Source organism: Triticum aestivum, chromosome 1D (assembly GCF_018294505.1).
Source record: "Triticum aestivum cultivar Chinese Spring chromosome 1D, IWGSC CS RefSeq v2.1, whole genome shotgun sequence".
In the NCBI taxonomy this organism is placed as follows: Eukaryota; Viridiplantae; Streptophyta; class Magnoliopsida; order Poales; family Poaceae; genus Triticum; species Triticum aestivum.
In genome coordinates, this window is record NC_057796.1 from 327038314 (window position 1) to 327055504 (window position 17191).

A 17191-nucleotide genomic window follows, 5' to 3' on the forward strand; every position below is an offset into this window, starting at 1 on the left:
CGCCAAACAACCCCATGTTCGTAGATAAGAGAGCTTTAATCTTTTCTTCTCCCATTCCTTGAATGGAGTTATCTCTTTGTTCTTTGTGGGAACTCGGTTTAGGACATGACATGCCATCAATATCGCCTCCCCCCACCATGCCTTGGAGAGACCCGATGTGTCTAACATGGTGTTAACCAAATCAGTTAGAGTACGGTTCTTTCTTTCGGCCACCCCATTTGACTGAGGTGAATAGGGAGGCGTCCTCTCATGGATTATACCATGTTCCGCACAAAAGGAATCAAATTCATTTGAGAAATACTCTCCACCACGATCGGACCTAAGCCTCTTGATCTTTCGATCAAGTTGGTTTTCCGCTTCAGCTTTATAGATCTAGAAATAGTTCAAAGCCTCGTCCTTAGATTTCAGAAGATACACATGACAGTATCTAGTGGAGTCATCAATTAACGTCATAAAATACTTCTTTCCACCTTTTGTCAAAACACCATTCATTTCACATAGATCTGAATGTATGAGCTCTAGTGGTGCAAGGTTTCTTGTTTCCACAGTCACATGAGACTTACGAGGTTGCTTAGCTTGCACACACTTGACACTTGGATCCCTTGATAGCGGTGAAACTAGGGATTAAGTTCAACTTCGCTAGTCGCGACATGCAACCAAAGTTAACATGATAAAGACGTGAATGCCACACATTTGATTCACTATTGATGCAAACATGATTAACAACTTTATTGCAAACGTCTGATAAGGATAAACGAAACAGGCCTCCTGACTCATAGCCTTTACCAACAAAGGTTCCATACTTGGATATTACAAATTTATTCGACTCAAAGACAAGCTTGCAGCCATCTCTACACAAAAGAGATCCGCTAACAAGATTTCTATTGACGGAGGGGACATAATGCACGTTCTTCAGCCGCACGATCTTCCCCGAAGTAAACTTCAGATCGACTGTGCCAACACCACGAACAGAAGCACTTGAACCGTTTCCCATCAGCACGGTGGAAGTCCCTGCAGTCTGATAAGACGAAAACATGGAAATATCAACCGCATACATGCACATTAGCACCCGTGTAAATCAACCAATCATGAGAATGACATACTTAAAGAATAGTGGGAAATATACCATACCCAGCATCCTTCATGTCAGTGTCTTCAATGACAACATTAGCGGTCTTGCCGCCTTTCCCAAGATGACGCTTGTCATATCGATTAGGGTAACTAGGAGCCCAATGATCAGGATCTCCACACACATGACAAACACCTTTCTTCTTGTCATTCTTCTTCTTGAAGTTCGTGTGCTGCACAACCTTGTTCTTCCCATCAAACTTTGCTTTACCATCAAACTTGCCCTTGTTCTTGAAGTTGTGGGGCTGGAAGTTCTTCTTTTGTACCAGATTGGCACTAGATCCTCCCTCAATACCTCGAGCACGTATGTCCTTTGCTCTCGCCTTTTCTTCCACATCAAGAGTACCAATGAGATCCGGAACGGAAAACTCCTGCCTCTTATGATTCAGTAAGGTAGCAAAGTTCCTCCACGAAGGAGGAAGCTTAGTGATGATACCTCCGGCAACAACTTGTCCGGTAGCATACAACTGAAGTGCTCAAGTTCTCTAGCAAATGGTTGTATCTCATGAGCTTGCTCAACCACTGAGCGCTCTTCAGTCATCCTGTAATCATAGAATTGCTCCATGATGTACAGCTCAGTGCCAGCATCCGAGACCCCAAACTTGGCCTCGAGTGCGTCCCACATATCTTTTCCATTATCAATTGACGCATAAGCATCAACTATGTTCTCACCAAGAACACTCAAGAGAGCAGCCTTAAACAGAGTATCCATTTTCTGAAAAGCTTGTTCCTGTTGGGCATCATACTCCCCTTCAGGTTTGCCAAGAGTGGCGTCATAGCAACTCATGGTTTGAAACCATAAGACTGCTCTCACGCGCCACCTCTTATAGTGGATACCCTCAAACATAGGAGGTCTCTGTTGGAAATATGCCCTAGAGGCAATAATAAATGGTTATTATTATATTTCTTTGTTCATGGTAATTGTCTATTATTCATGCTATAATTGTATTGTCCGGAAATCGTAATACATGTGTGAATACATAGACCACAACCTGTCCCTAGTAAGCCTCTAGTTGACTAGCTCGTTGATCAACAGATAGTCATGGTTTCCTGACTATGGACATTGGATGTCATTGATAACGGGATCACATCATTAGGAGAATGATGTGATGGACAAGACCCAACTTAAGCATAGCATAAAAGATCGTGTAGTTTCGTTTGCTAGAGCTTTTCCAATGTCAAGTATCTTTTCCTTAGACCATGAGATCGTGCAACTCCCGGATACCGTAGGAGTGCTTTGGGTGTGCCAAACGTCACAACGTAACTGGGTGACTATAAAGGTGCATTACGGGTATCTCCGAAAGTGTCTGTTGGGTTGGCACGGATCGAGACTGGGATTTGTCACTCCGTGTAAACGGAGAGGTATCTCTGGGCCCACTCGGTAATGCATCATCATAATGAGCTCAATGTGACTAAGGCGTTAGTCACGGGATCATGCATTGCGGTACGAGTAAAGAGACTTGCCGGTAACGAGATTGAACTAGGTATTGGGATACCGACGATCGAATCTCGGGCAAGTAACATACCGATTGACAAAGGGAATTGCATACGGATTGATTGAATCCTCGACACCGTGGTTCATCCGATGATATCATCGTGGAACATGTGGGAGCCAACATGGGTATCCAGATCCCGCTGTTGGTTATTGACCGGAGAGGCGTCTCGGTCATGTCTGCATGTCTCCCGAACCCGTAGGGTCTACACACTTAAGGTCCGGTGACGCTAGGGTTGTAGAGATATATGTATGCGGAAACCCGAAAGTTGTTCGGAGTCCCGGATGAGATCCCGGACGTCACGAGAGGTTCCGGAATGGTCCGGAGGTAAAGATTTATATATGGGAAGTCTTATTTTGGTCGCCGGAAAAGTTTCGCGCTTTATCGGTATTGTACCGGGAGTGCCGAAAGGGGTCCGGGGGTCCACCAAGGGGGTCCACCAGCCCCGGGGGGCCACATGGGCTGTAAGGGGTGCGCCTTGGCCTATGTGGGCCAAGGGCACCAGCCCCAAGAGGCCCATGCGCAAGAGATAAGAAAAAAGGGAGAGTCCTAAAGGGGGAAGGCACCTCCGAGGTGCCTTGGGGGGGAAGGACTCCCCCCTGGCCGCACCCTTCCTTGGAGGAAGGGGCAATGCTGCGCCCCCCCCCTCTCCCTTGGCCCTATATATAGTGGGGGGAAGGGAGGGCAGCAACATCTAAGCCTTGGGCGCCTCCCTCCTCCCCTGCAACACCTCTCTCTCTCTCGCAGAAGCTTGCGAAGCCCTGCCGGAGAGCCGCTACATCCACCACCACGCCGTCGTGCTGTTGGATCTCCATCAACCTCTCCTTCCCCCTTGCTGGATCAAGAAGGAGGAGACGTCGCTGCACCGTACGTGTGTTGAACGCGGAGGTGCCGTACGTTCGGCACTCGGTCATCGGTGATTTGGATCACGGCGAGTACGACTCCGTCATCCACGTTCATTGGAACGCTTCCGCTCGCGATCTACAAGGGTATGTAGATCCACTCCTTTCCCCTCGTTGCTAGTAGACTCCATAGATGCATCTTGGTGAGCGTAGGAAAATTTTAAATTATGCTACGATTCCCAACAGTCTCATGGAAGCAGCAAAACCACTTGGTGTAAATTTCCTATGATAAGGTTTTTGGATTGTTGGAAATATGAGCAATTTATCATATGATTTTATTAAGGGAAATACTAGATAAAGCATGACTAAAATAGCAGAGATAAAGCAAATCATGTAATCTGACAGAGAGAAGGTAAACAACATCTGCAAATATGAACTAGAACCGAACATATCTAGAGCAGAAAGTAGAGCAAATTGCATATATGAAGTAGAACTTAACATATCTAGGGCAAACACTAGAACAAGGAACTGTGGCAGGACCTCTAACAGAAAGAGTAAGAACACATACGGGACAGCAGCAGCAGTAGCACTGGACTTGGGGTCGGTGTCCTCGCCAGCCATGTCGTTGAGGAGGTTGTCGACGTCGGGGAAGAAATCGTCGGAGTCCGGGGCGTCCGTGACGAAGAAGTCAGTAGTCGCGCGAATCGCTCCCCAAAAACCTTATAACCCTTCTCCCATACAGGACTCAAAAATGTGCGGTTTCTGTCCCGACCTGCGGTGCACGCCGCAAGCCGGGATGGGGAAGATCGTAGCAGTAGCTCAGTGGTCAGGAACCTGGAGGCGAGAGGGTTGTGTTGTTCTGGTGCGTCTCTCTGAGAGGAGCGACCTCCCTTTTATAGGCGCAAGAGAAGGAGGCGAGAGGCCGCGCCGGGAGCTGAAGGGAACGAGGGAGACGAAACTGCTCATTCCCGCAACCCGCGGCGCGACGCGTCGTGACGAGGCGAGGCGAGGCGGGCGGCGGAGGAGGAGCGCGCGTGAATGTCCCTCTTGTTCTCATGCTCATACATGTGAGAAAACATCCTCCCTTATAAGGAGGTCCAACTCGCACCAAACTAGCAATATGGAACTAAACTTTAGTTCCACCTCTTGCCTTGCACGAATGGGCTGCGTGGACCTCTAGGATTTATTAGGAATTTCTGAAACTGCTATTGGGCTGACCCAAAATAGACAAAATTCCAGCAGTGTCTCCCCTTCACTTGGACGAGTTTGTCTTAGTTTTATAGGTTCTTTTTTCTCTTAGGTTTTGGTTCTATGGTATTCTCATCAAGGTGGTAAGGGGGATGGTGTGTTGCAACAAGGTCTTTTCAGCCTCTCCCTTCCTTGACGACATCTGATCCAGCGCCGACGAAGGGTCTGCGATTATAGGTGTTGTCATATCTGTTGTATTTTCTCGGATCTTGTCAGTTTATGTGTCAAGAGTTGGCTGGCTCTTAGTATGGCGACTATCACATTTTTTTCTTGATTTATTCCATGGCACGGCCCAATTTCTCCGACCCTCTTGAGTGGTGGTGAAGCATGTTATCCGTGGTGATGCCCCACCCATTTTTCCTTCGCTGATACTAGATCTCGTTTGTAGTGGCAATGACTATAACGGTGTTCAAAGCCTGGTATCACGTGGGCGTTTGCAAGGGTTTCTTTTCCTTACTGGCGGTTCAGTGCAATTTCCATCTGCGGCGGGAGGCGTACAATCGAAAGAAGACCATTAATATGATTTTCGATGCACTTTTTTTTACAAGGTGTTTTACTAGGCGTACAACCTTGATATTTATCATATTTCAGATGTCCTTTGGGTATCTTTTTTTTTTGCATATAATCTAGGTGAAAAGAAACTAACCCAAGATGCCTAGTTGACCTACAAGCAACTGGAAACAAGCAGGGCCACATGCATGACGCTGCCACCGCGACGAGACGAGAATCCAATGACTGCCACAGCAGCGACGCTCATTACAAGAGGCCAACTTACACGGCCTGTAGGGAGCGGAAACATCGTTGCCTATTTCATATGTAGGGCATGGTATCATTGCAAAAGAGCTAGTGATTTACTGGTTTCACAGTTGATGTCCAACCTGTTCAAATTAGAAGCAAAATGGTACCCACATTAGGACGTGATCCAGATTGAATGCACCATATGTAGCTGATTAGACATGTACCGGTGGTCTGCTCTTTCTATTTGTGGATAAACTGAAATTGCAGCACCATGGTTCGGTAGGAAAATGACTAAATCGTTGAAAAAGAAAAGTGCATCCGCCTATCGTACTAATTGAGGGTGATGTAACATTGACCGCCGATTTTGCTGAGAAGGGCAATTCAAGGGGACGTGAAGTTTTTGCACCCGAGCTCACGAAAAATATTTTTAAAATGTTCGGAAAAATCTGGTTTTTTTATGAAAAACTTCGACAAATGTTCTAAGAGCTTGCAAAGTTTCATCATGAAATCACATTTTTGTCAAGTCATGGCAAAAAAAACGATACTCTGAAAATGCTACTTTTGAAAGCATTTTGAAGCACTGATTTTATTTTGTTTTTGCCATGACCTCCACAAATGTGATTTCGTGATGAAATTTTGCAAGCTCTTAGAAGATTTGTCAAAGTTTTTCAATCAAATTTTTTTTAAACATTTTTTAAATGTTTTTCGAGTTACTGTTCATCCCGAGCTCATTTGAGCTCGGGTGTAGAAAGGGACTTTCGAAATCAAGGTCCTAACACTTAAGGATATGAAAGTCGACTAGACAAACAATTAAAGTGCATGCCCGTAAAAAATGATAGTTTGCGATGAGAGATGGAGGGTCATATTAAACCCATTAAGCTACGCGTGAAGGGCGGCCAACCAGCTATGCCACATGGCGCGAGCTGGTTGACCGTGGTGAGAAATATTTTGAATTTTTTTTAGATGAAGGTGTGGATTATTTTTCAAATGTATTTTTTTCTTTTTAGATGGAGGTGAGGACCTCTGGTATTTTTTTAGATGGAGGGTTTTAAATGCAAAGTGACACTCGCTGGTAGGCTGAGGTGTTTTTTTTTCTTTTTTACTTTTTTTTAGATGAAGGTGAGGATTTTTTTTTAGATGTTTTTTTTCGGAGGCAAGGAGTCTATGCATTTTTTTTAAATAGAAGCGTGCGCACAGCTTTCTATCAGGTGGCGCCCCAATCACTAGTTTTTATTAAACATCTGATATAGATGGCGGGAACAATGAAGCAGATTCTTCATCATTCTTGAACTCCTAGTTGTGTTTCACCTTGCACCTAAGCATCACATCTCGGCATGTCCCCCAGAAAAACTCAAAAGAGAAAGAAGTCTCGTTAATCTCTTCATGCTCGTTCCAAGTTTAAAGTACCTTTTGACCAAAGAAAAAACCCGCTTCTTCACACGATTGCCTCTTTAGGGTTCTAAGCATAATAGCCGGGAAACTAACAAACAAGTGCAGTGCTGAAAGAAACCATACCCACACCTCTCTCTACCTCCTTTCGCCGTTGTTGGTTGGGCCATCCATTAATGGTCCTGCAACTGCAAGCATCCCAGGTAAAAAATGTGACATGAGATCTGAAGAAATGAAAGCAACAAGCCAAGGAGAGAAACAGGGAAGATGCGCAAAATTCAAGAACCCCCTTCTGTTTGCTGTTGTCCACTACAGCATTTCCAGCTACCATTTCTGTACTGCTTCTCTGTGACACTGGGAGAACCCTGGCGCGTGCTGATCCCATCAGCTGGCGTCACTCACTGAATGCACAAATGTACCACACCTGCTGCTACCTCCTGGCGGTCGATCTGGCCGGAGCATGTGCGCACGTCAGACGACGGGCCTCGCATGTAAACGACTGCAAGATCTACCGGTAATTCGAACTTGCAGCGGCCAAAACACACAAGGTTTTAGTTTAATTTCAACACCAAAAGTTGCAGAGCCCCCAGCCTGCAAAGCAAAATACACCACTTCTGCCAGTTTTATCTCATGGCTCACAGAAGCGACAGGGTCTGCATGCATGCAACAATGTTTCCATGCATTTACCAAGTACTATAGCGAGCAGTAACCATCACCGTACTGAGCACAGCAACCAGAGGGGTGGATTTCTGGGAGTATCCCAGCAATTCCACAGAAACCGTCACCAGATCCACATCTCTGTAACAGCTGCAGAAGCAGCAGCCGATCAATCAAACACTGCACACCTTTTTTGCAAAAATACCAGTGCCGCTAGGGAGAAGCTTCAAGAGTATGATGAGAATTCACACTTCTTTCATGCAAAAATATGTGCGACTACGCTGTGCTAGGAAACATACCAAATACGAGTTGCAGAGTTCACATACTTGCTAATTATTACAAACATGAATGCAGTCACCCGCTCTAATATCATGGTTTGCAGAAACTTGTTATCTGATAGGGCCACTAAACAAACCCTTTCGAATGCATAGACAAAAACAAGATGAGCAACGTTGGGAGGGGAAAAGGTTGGAAACCAAGAAGTTCATGCGGGAAACAAGAACCACCAGCGCCCCAGCATGTGCCGATGCTCATTATTTTTCTCGGCGTACAAATGAGTGCATAGCCCGTCCTTTGACAAACTAACATGGTGAACTCAGACCAAACCGAAGTACACGATGGTGTCCTTTGCCATGACCAGCAGAAGCAGCTTGAAGTATATCAAAGCCCACTTCCTGGTAATGTCGTGGTGCACATAATCCAGAAAGATCTCCTTGTGGAACATGTAGATTTGATGGTATACCGCCGCGACCATAAGAGATGTACTGATGCTGTTCCTTGAGGAAAGAAGCAGAGCTGGGATCATGTAAAAGGTTACTCCTGTTAATATCTCTGATCGCCTAACTTTAGAACTTTCACTTGTCAATGGACTGCTTCTAGGTTTAGCAATAGCTGCTTCTAGTGGGCTGAATGCCGCGACTTTAGGGGAGGCTCCTTCAGTCGCTTTTAGTGCATCAGAGTGTCCCATTCCAGCAACTGACTTGCATGTCTCTGAGACCTGTCAAAACTGGAGACATCAGATTCATGGACATCTAGCATAGAGTGGCAACATAAGTGAAAGACAGGCACTAGTTGGATTGTGACAAACCTGTGTATTCTGCATGGGAGATCCATTGGATGCTACAGTAGAAAACCAACAAGGTAAAAATTGTGTGCCGCTCAGGTGTGATGTTGGCTCATGTCCAAGAACCTACACACATGTACAGAGGCACAAGACCAAAGCTGTAAACTACTAGATCACAACAAACTTTGCATTTCTTGAACATACGAAAAAAGATCTTCTTAATGAAACCACTAACAACAGCAAGTTCCTTATTATAAATAAGCCTGAGATTCAGAACAAAAAACCAGCAGTTTTCATTAACCAGTCCAGCAAACAAAATTGCCTCATTAAAGAATTTCCTATTTGACAGGGGTCTTTCTGTCATTTTCATATAAAAATAACCTGAAAAGCTTCAATCTCTACTTATAGATCGACACACGGTCAACTGACAGAAAGGGCATATCCAGAACCAGGAACAAAATTTTGGGGGTATACTCAGAACAAGGAAATTTTCGAGGGCAAATCCAAGTCTGGATTAATTTTTAGCAAGAAATCACCGATACTTCCAGCAACCAGCGTATCCGTATTGGATAACGTATCCGATACTGATTCTTTCCTGATACGCCCATGATACCTCTCAAGGTCTAGTAGTGCCAGTGAAGGGCTCCTTCCCCCGGCGCTCCCGCTCCCCCCCCCCCCCCCCCCCCCCCTCAATGGTAGGCTGCTGATTTCCTCCTCCCCCTTCCTTTCTCTCTACTACTTTTATGTTTGGTAATTGCTGCTACCCGTTTGCTGTTGGTTCTTGCTTTTGTTGGAATCATGGATAAGAAGATAGAAGACAATGGACTGCACTGACTAAATATATGCTAAATGGCTTGATGCCTAATTGATAACATATTTTTATATTAAAAAATAGTCAAACGTATCCCCGTATTAGCGCTTTTCAGAAATGACGTATTTATGTATCCGTATCGCCCTGATACTGATACGCGCATCTGTATCGGTGCAATCTAGAATTTTAGGGACAACGCATTGTCTTTACCATATTCATGGCTAAAATCACCTAGGCTATGATCAATAGATGTCAGCCAACTAATTAACCTACTTCTCTTTAGCCATTAAAATATGGAATGAACATCGGTGAACGGGAAATCTTGGCATCACTAGGCAGAAGATTTCTTGATTTTGACATATAAAGTCTAATCAGCTTGTGTTGGAAACAAATTATATCAGAGTCACATTATCTCCTCATGTTAAGTCAATGATCACAAAATGAGATAACCCCACTTTTCGACTCTAGAAATTACTGATATTGTGTGGTAGCAAGCTCGACTGGTATGACTGCCATTGTTGTTCATCGTACATTATTGGCATCCAGAGAGACCTCTAACATCAACTGAGTACCATGCGAGGCTCGTAAATCAAAGCCCTGTGTTTATCTACCCTTCTGTAGTTCTACCGCTATCCTGACCACGATAGATTCGAATAAAGACAGCGACACACACATAGCAGATATCAAACACCGATACCATATATTAATTGATACATAGCACAGTTCCAATCTACCAAAACAATTCTCCATCCTTCACGGTGAACCAGACGAAATCGAATGGCACGGGCAGAGCATCGGTGAATGGGAGCTGGAAAGGGATGGGTAGACGAACCTTGCCGAGGCCAGGAGGGGATCCAATCGCCGGGGACGGGGCGGCAGCGGCGGGGAAGCGCGGGAGGGAGGAGAGCGCGCGGGATCCAGGCAGGGGCGCCGGCGCCGCATCCGCGCGGGAGAGGGCGAGAGCTAGGGTTTTGGATCGGGCTAGGAATCGCGACGCCATGCCGATGTCTCGCGTCGGCTACCCTGTTCGCTGCCGTGAGGTCGCCAGGAGAACGGGGAGAGGAAGAAGGACAGAGGGGCTCGTTTTGGGCCCTCAGGGGATTAGGTAAGTGCTGATTTGGCCCAGCTCTGAGCAAGCTCTTCTTAGTTCTTTGTGATCTCATCAAAAATAAGTTGGTACCCTCGAGTTTAGGGTTTTTCGTCTCTGGCGGCGACACCATCGCCGCCTAGAGTTTTCCGATCTATCGCCGGCCCGTCCCTCCGTGCAGCCCGTCCTGTTGCCGGGAAGCTGGGGGAGAGGACCGTCTGTCTTTGGCCCGGCTAGCTGTTGACGGGACAAACCCTAGATGGCGACCGCGGGAGGTTCGTCTTCTGCGGGGTGGTCTGGGAAGAAGCTGGAGGAGATGCTGCAGCACCTGGACCTCAAGGATGACGAGTTGGATGAAGTGACAGTGGGGGAGGAGGAATCAAGGAAGTATGAAGCAGATGCCAGATGGTTGGCGATCGGGAAGGTAAACACGACCCGGATCTTCAGCGCATCGTCGATGTTCGAGACCATGAAATCAATCTGGGGATTAGCACAGGTGCCAAAGTACAGGGAGGCCGGCGAAAATCTGTACATCTTTCAGATGTTCTGCCTGGGAGATTGGAAGAAAGTTGTCCATGGAGGGCCATGGTTGTTCAGGGGGATGGGCATGCTAATTGAAGATTACGATGGCAAGCAAGACCCAGCATCTATTGTCTTTGATGGCTTGTATGTCTAGGCGCAGATCCACAATATACCAGAGCTTTATCGTAAACCCGAGGTAGTTGATCAGCTAGCACGTCGGATCGGCCGGGTCAAGGAGACACAACTTTCACCGAGGCTTTTCTATGAGGGTGACTATGTGAGGATCCGTGCTAGGGTTCTGGTGAATAAACCCCTTACAAGAGTGACCCCGCTAAACGTTGTGGGCGAGGGCAGGAAATTCCTCCCTGTTAAGTATGAGAATATACCCTATTTTTGCCAAGTTTGTGGTCTCATGGGTCATAATCATGAGGAGTCGGAGATGGAGTATGGAAGGAGAAAGACAAGCAATGGGGAAGCTGGATGTTGGCACAGAGAAGGGAGAATGCACAGGAGCAGCCAGGTGGAGGCAGAACTTCTCGAGGAGGCCGTTTTGGAGGCCGTGGCAGGGGCAAGTCAGGCAGGGGTGCCCCACCGCCTCGCCAAGCTTCACCAGTGCGCAAACGATCATCTCAAGAGGCGGGGATGGATCCAGGTATGGAAGAGGAGGTAGGAGACGAGGTTACAAGCCCACTAAAAGCAGCTGGTACAGGGGGACAGGAGCATGAGGAGGGACTCGGGGCCCGAAGAAATCTGAACTTCGCCATGCGGGCAACACGCAGGTTCAGGATCAGCAACCCAAGGGTGGAATAGGGGGAACTGGCGCGGGCTTGACAGCGTCGGATGGCACGAGCCAGGCTCTGGTGGCTATCCCACCATTACCCCCATCATATGTGTCTCCCAGAGATGCCAAGAAAGCAAAGAAATCAGTCTCACCATCGAAACAGAACACAAACACACCGGCGTTATTGGCGGGCTCCGACGGGGGGCGCCACCAGGCCCAATGAAAGTATTAAGTTGGAACTGCCACGGGATAGGCGATCCCGCGACAGTTCGAGAGCTCCGCGATCTTGTGGAGATTAGTTCGCCAGCTATTTTATGCTTAATAGAAACTCAGTTACAAAAAAGTCGTGTTGAAGGTCTTCGTTCTTCTTTAGGGTTTGATTTTAGTTTTGGAGTCGGAAGTAGCGGCCGCAGTGGCGGTCTTTGTATCTTTTGGAAAAATTCCTTGGGTGTGGCAATAAAAAACTTTTCGGAGTATCATGTAGACGCCTGGGTCACAGAACCGGGCAAAGAGCAGTGGAGGCTCACTTGTTTTTATGGTGAAGCAACCAGGAGCCTTCGGTACAAGACCTGGAATACCATGAAACGATTAAGGGGAGAGAGCACCCTTCCATGGATGTGTATAGGTGATTTTAATGAGATCTTGTGGCCTGAGGAGCAACATGGCCCTAATGAACGTGACAGTTCACAGATTAACGCGTTCAGAGAAGCTGTTGATGTGTGCGGTTTAGCGGACCTGGGATACCGTGGACTGGATTGGACATGGGAGAAGAAAGTTGCCAGAGGACATTTTTGCCATGTTCGCTTAGACAGAGCTTTGGCCTCGTCTTGCTGGTCTGCTCTATTTCCTTTTGCTTCTCTTGAGCATCTTACCGCAGCAAAATCGGACCACTGCCCGATTCTCCTCGAGACTGAATTGATAGACACAAGCATACGTGCAAAGCAAAAACAGTTCCGCTATGAGTGTATGTGGGAGCGTGATACACGGTTCGGAGATGTGCTAGTTGAAGCTTGGAATTCGAAGGGGAGAGCCCAAACCGTCACTGAACTATCGGACAAATTAGCCGCGGTTGCCGGCAGGCTACAGAGTTGGGGACGAACCACCTTTGGTGCAGTCCGATCTGAACTTCGCCGGTTACGTAAGCAACTTGAGGAGCTATGCTCACTTCCCAACCGCATGGGGCCGTCGGCAGAGGAGGAACGGGTGGAAAAACACATGGTCGAGTTATGTCTAAGGGAAGAGATCATGTGGCACCAGAGAGCGCGAATTCAGTGGCTTGCGGGGGGAGATAGTAACACCAAATTCTTTCATCGCAAAGCTAGTGCTCGCAAAGCAAGGAACCGCATAGCTGAGCTACAACGGCCTGATGGCTCCATCTGCCAGGAGGAGCATGAGATGGCGGAGATGGCTACATCCTTCTACAGCAATCTTTATGCTTCAGAAAATACAGTGGGAATCGAGGAGGTCCTCTCTCACATACCATCCAGGGTAGATGCAGCCATGAACGCCTCCCTTAATCCACAGTATAGCAAAGCTGAGGTGAAAGCGGCTTTGTTTCAGATGTTCCCGACAAAGGCCCCAGGGCTTGACGGCTTCCCTGCACACTTTTTTTAGCGCCACTGGGAGTTGTGCGGTGATGAGGTTACTGCTATGGTGCTTCGTGTTCTTGATGGAGAGGATTCCCCGGAGGAGATCAACAAAACGTTCATTGTTTTAATTCCCAAGATTGCTAGTCCAAACAATTTAGCACAGTTTCGACCGATAAGCCTCTGTAATGTGATCTACAAGATTTCATCCAAGGCGTTGGCTAATCGGCTCAAGCTGATTCTCCCCGATATCATCTCCGAAGAACAGTCAGCATTCGTACCAGGACGTCTTATTACGGACAATTTCATATCTGCCTATGAATGTCTCCATTATATGAAAACGAGGAAGCTGAAGGGTAACAAGTTTTGTGCCTTAAAACTTGATATGATGAAAGCGTATGATAGGCTCGAGTGGAGTTATCTGGAAAGAGTAATGCTCAAACTGGGGATCAGCCCCCACTTTACACAAACAGTGATGAGGTGCGCCACGTCCGTCTCTTTTTTGGTCATCTGTAATGGAGGAAAGCAAGAGGAGTTTAGACCATCCCGAGGGCTCAGGCAAGGTTGTCCTATATCTCCATATTTGTTTCTACTAGCCGCTGAAGGGCTCTCCTGTCTTCTTAAATCCACATTGCCGGATGAGGTTATTAATGGAATCACAGTGGCACCGGGCGCCCCTCAAGTAAATCATCTACTATTTGCCGATGATAGTCTTTTATTCTTTAATGCTACACCTGAGATGGCAAACAGAGTTGATAGCCTCCTCCAAAGATATTGTGCGGCTTCAGGGCAGCGCATCAACAAGGAAAAATCCTCCATATTTTTCAGCAAGGGCTGCTCGAAAACCTTGAGACAAGAAATCAAGCTAGTCCTTGAAGTCGAAAATGAGAAACTGTCCGACAAATATATGGGTCTCCCTGCTGATGTAGGTAGAGCCAAGGAAGGATCCTTTAAGTATCTTAAGGACAGAATTTGGAAGCAAGTGCAAGGCTGGATGGAGAAGGCCCTTTCTGTTGGGGGAAAGGAGGTGCTTATCAAGTTCGTTGCTCAAGCAATCCCTACATACTCTATGGCATGCTTCAAGCTACCCCGAGGCTTGTGTCAGCACATCAATGGCATCCTGAGAAAATTCTGGTGGGGAGCGAAAAATGGCGAGAGGAAGATTGCTTGGGTCTCCTGGGAAGTTATGACACAACCGAAATTCATGGGGGGCATGGGATTCCGCGACATCGAGCTTTTCAATCTTGCCTTGCTTGCGCGGCAAGCATGGCGTCTCCTACAGGAACCACACTCCCTAAGCGCCCGGATTCTTAAGGCTGTTTATTATCCTACCTCTTCGATCCTTGAAGCAGAGTTGGGCAGGAATCCATCTCAAGTCTGGAGATCTCTAGTGGAAGGCAGAGACACATTAAAACTTGGGCTTGTCAAACGGATTGGATCCGGTGAGGACACCAACATCTGGTTAGATAATTGGATACCGCGAGATTTCAAATTGCGACCGGTGTGCCCAAAATCTCCGAACCCACCACAGATGGTCTCGGATCTAATTAATCCCATTACCTCATCATGGGAAAGTGACGTGCTAGAAGAGCACTTCTACCCGATGGACAAGGAAGCGATCCTAAACATCCTCTCAGCTCTCGGGTACGCCACGATTTCTGGTCATGGCACTATGAGCTCAAGGGCATTTTCACAGTCAGGTCTGCGTACAAATTGCTATCTTCTACTAAACAGCAACGCACAGATTGGCTAGAACATAATGAGGGACACTCGCACATCGAAGCAGATCGTCGGTCTTGGTCCAAACTCTGGGGAGCGGCAGTACCTTCAAAAGTTTGTGTCTTCGCCTGGAGATTGGCAAAGTGCTCCATCCCTACAGGAGAGGTTCATAAGCACAGAAGTATGGCTGATTCGGCGGAGTGCTCCATTTGTCACGCGACATTGGATACATGGCGCCATTCTCTCTGTGATTGCCGCATGGCACGATGTGTTTGGGCCCTCACCGACGAGGACCTTACAGAGACTATCATCTCGAACAGGATGGAAGACGCAAAGCTCTGGATGCTTTGGCTTGTTGACACTTTACCCACAGCGGACCTAGCACGCATTTTGGTAACAATGTGGGCCATATGGTGGGCGAGACGCCGCGCTATACATGACAACCAGTTCCAGAGCCCTCTGAGCACTCACATCTTTATCAACAAGTTCCTAGCAGAGCTTGAGATGATCCCAGAGAGGAAATCACGCCCCAAGGACCTGCATGTAATCTCTAAGGACCTGCATGCGAGCACCAGGGACCTGCATGTAACGAATAGAAGGCGCGCGGATCCGTCACCGATCGGATGGCTTCCACCTGAGCACCACGACGTCAAGATGAACGTGGATGCAGGTTTCTCGAAGGTCGGCGACCGTGCTGCGTCAGCAGTAATTTGCAGGGATAAGGGAGGCAACTATTTGGGTTCTTCGGCCATCATCTATGAAGGTCGCCTTGATCCAACAATACTCGAAGCACAGGCATGCAGCGAGGCCCTCTCGCTTGCATCGGATCTGCAAGTCCAATCCGTGTGTGTGGCCTCAGATTGCCTGGAGGTAGTGATGAACTTACAAGATGAAGTTCCTTGCCGCTATTACCCCATCCTGCAAGATATCAAGTACCAGAGGTCGCGCTTTCAGAATATCACGTTTCTTCTTGAAAATAGGAAGCATAATGGGGAGGCCTATGCCTTAGCAAAGGCAGCTACTTCTCTTAGTCCCGGGCGCCATGTGTGGCTTAGTGTTTTGCCCGATATCATCTGTATCCCCATGTATTTGAACGCTTAATAAAGGATGCAGTTGCTAAAAAAAGTTCTTTGTGATTCGGGCTGGCATGGGCTTCAGAATGCAGGCTCAAACATGAATGGGCCCGCTCAAACATTTGCAGTTCGTCCATTTGGTATTCAAACTGTCCGCCCAAAAAATTCAAATTTCGTGAAGGCTCGTCCAGAACGACTATAGAGCTTTTTTCCCCTTAAACGTATGTATTCTGTATCAATATATCTATATCTTATATCTATATTTATGTCTATATCTATATACATATAGCGAAATTCACTTTGGCTCATAGGTGTAGATGCACCCATTGTCTAAATACACATTTAAAAATGTTAAAAAATCAAGAAAAAAAATCCCGTGTGTATGTATGGACATTATATGTCCGTGCACAAAATTCCGGTGAAAAGGGAATTTTTTGTGGCTTGTGTAAAAAAGAAAATTTCTTTTTTTTGCAGCAATAAAAAAATAAAAAAATAAAAAATACAATTTCGATGCTTGATTATAACTATTCAGGACACATTTTTTAAATCTTTTTATACATGCCATAGAAAATGTTTTTTCTTTGCGAAATATGCGTGTGGGTTGCAACGAGAGAGAATGAAGTATGTTTTAAATCTTGAGATTGTGGAGCGCGGCACAAATAAAGCCCCACGTCCAAATCCCTGGTCAATCAAACACGAAACCCGACCTTTTCTTTATTAATCAGAGAGAAAATGGATGCAGTTGTTAGATGTGTATAGTCCCTTTTCGGTATATCCCCATTGTATAAGGGGTTTCCTGCACTTTACCACACATGTATATGTAATGGCTTTGGCCCTAAGTGAATGTTAGTTGCTGATTATCCAACATGGTATAATGCTAGGCTAGCCTCCCGCACGATGCAATTCCGTGCCCCTCGTTCCTACCTCGTCTGTCTCCGGCCGTCCAGCCGCTGCATCTCCGACCACCTCCTCCCCAGTCCCCATCCCGGCTCTGCTGCCTCTCTGTCCGGCCGCGCCCTGTCCGGCTGCAGCACCGTCCGGCCGCCGCGCCGTC

General features: G+C 46.9%; 1 protein-coding gene across 1 annotated transcript; it reads right to left on the reverse strand.

Moving 5' to 3' along the window:
• Nucleotides 1–7730: 7730 nt before the first annotated feature.
• LOC123181807 (succinate dehydrogenase subunit 4, mitochondrial) lies at nucleotides 7731–10507 on the reverse strand. Its single transcript, XM_044594186.1, has 3 exons — nucleotides 10202–10507; nucleotides 8583–8684; nucleotides 7731–8492 (listed from the first exon to the last, which is right to left on the reverse strand). The coding sequence occupies exons 1-3, from the start codon at nucleotides 10367–10369 to the stop codon at nucleotides 8091–8093; spliced, it is 672 nt and encodes a 223-aa protein (XP_044450121.1). The 5' UTR covers nucleotides 10370–10507; the 3' UTR covers nucleotides 7731–8090.
• Nucleotides 10508–17191: the final 6684 nt, after the last annotated feature.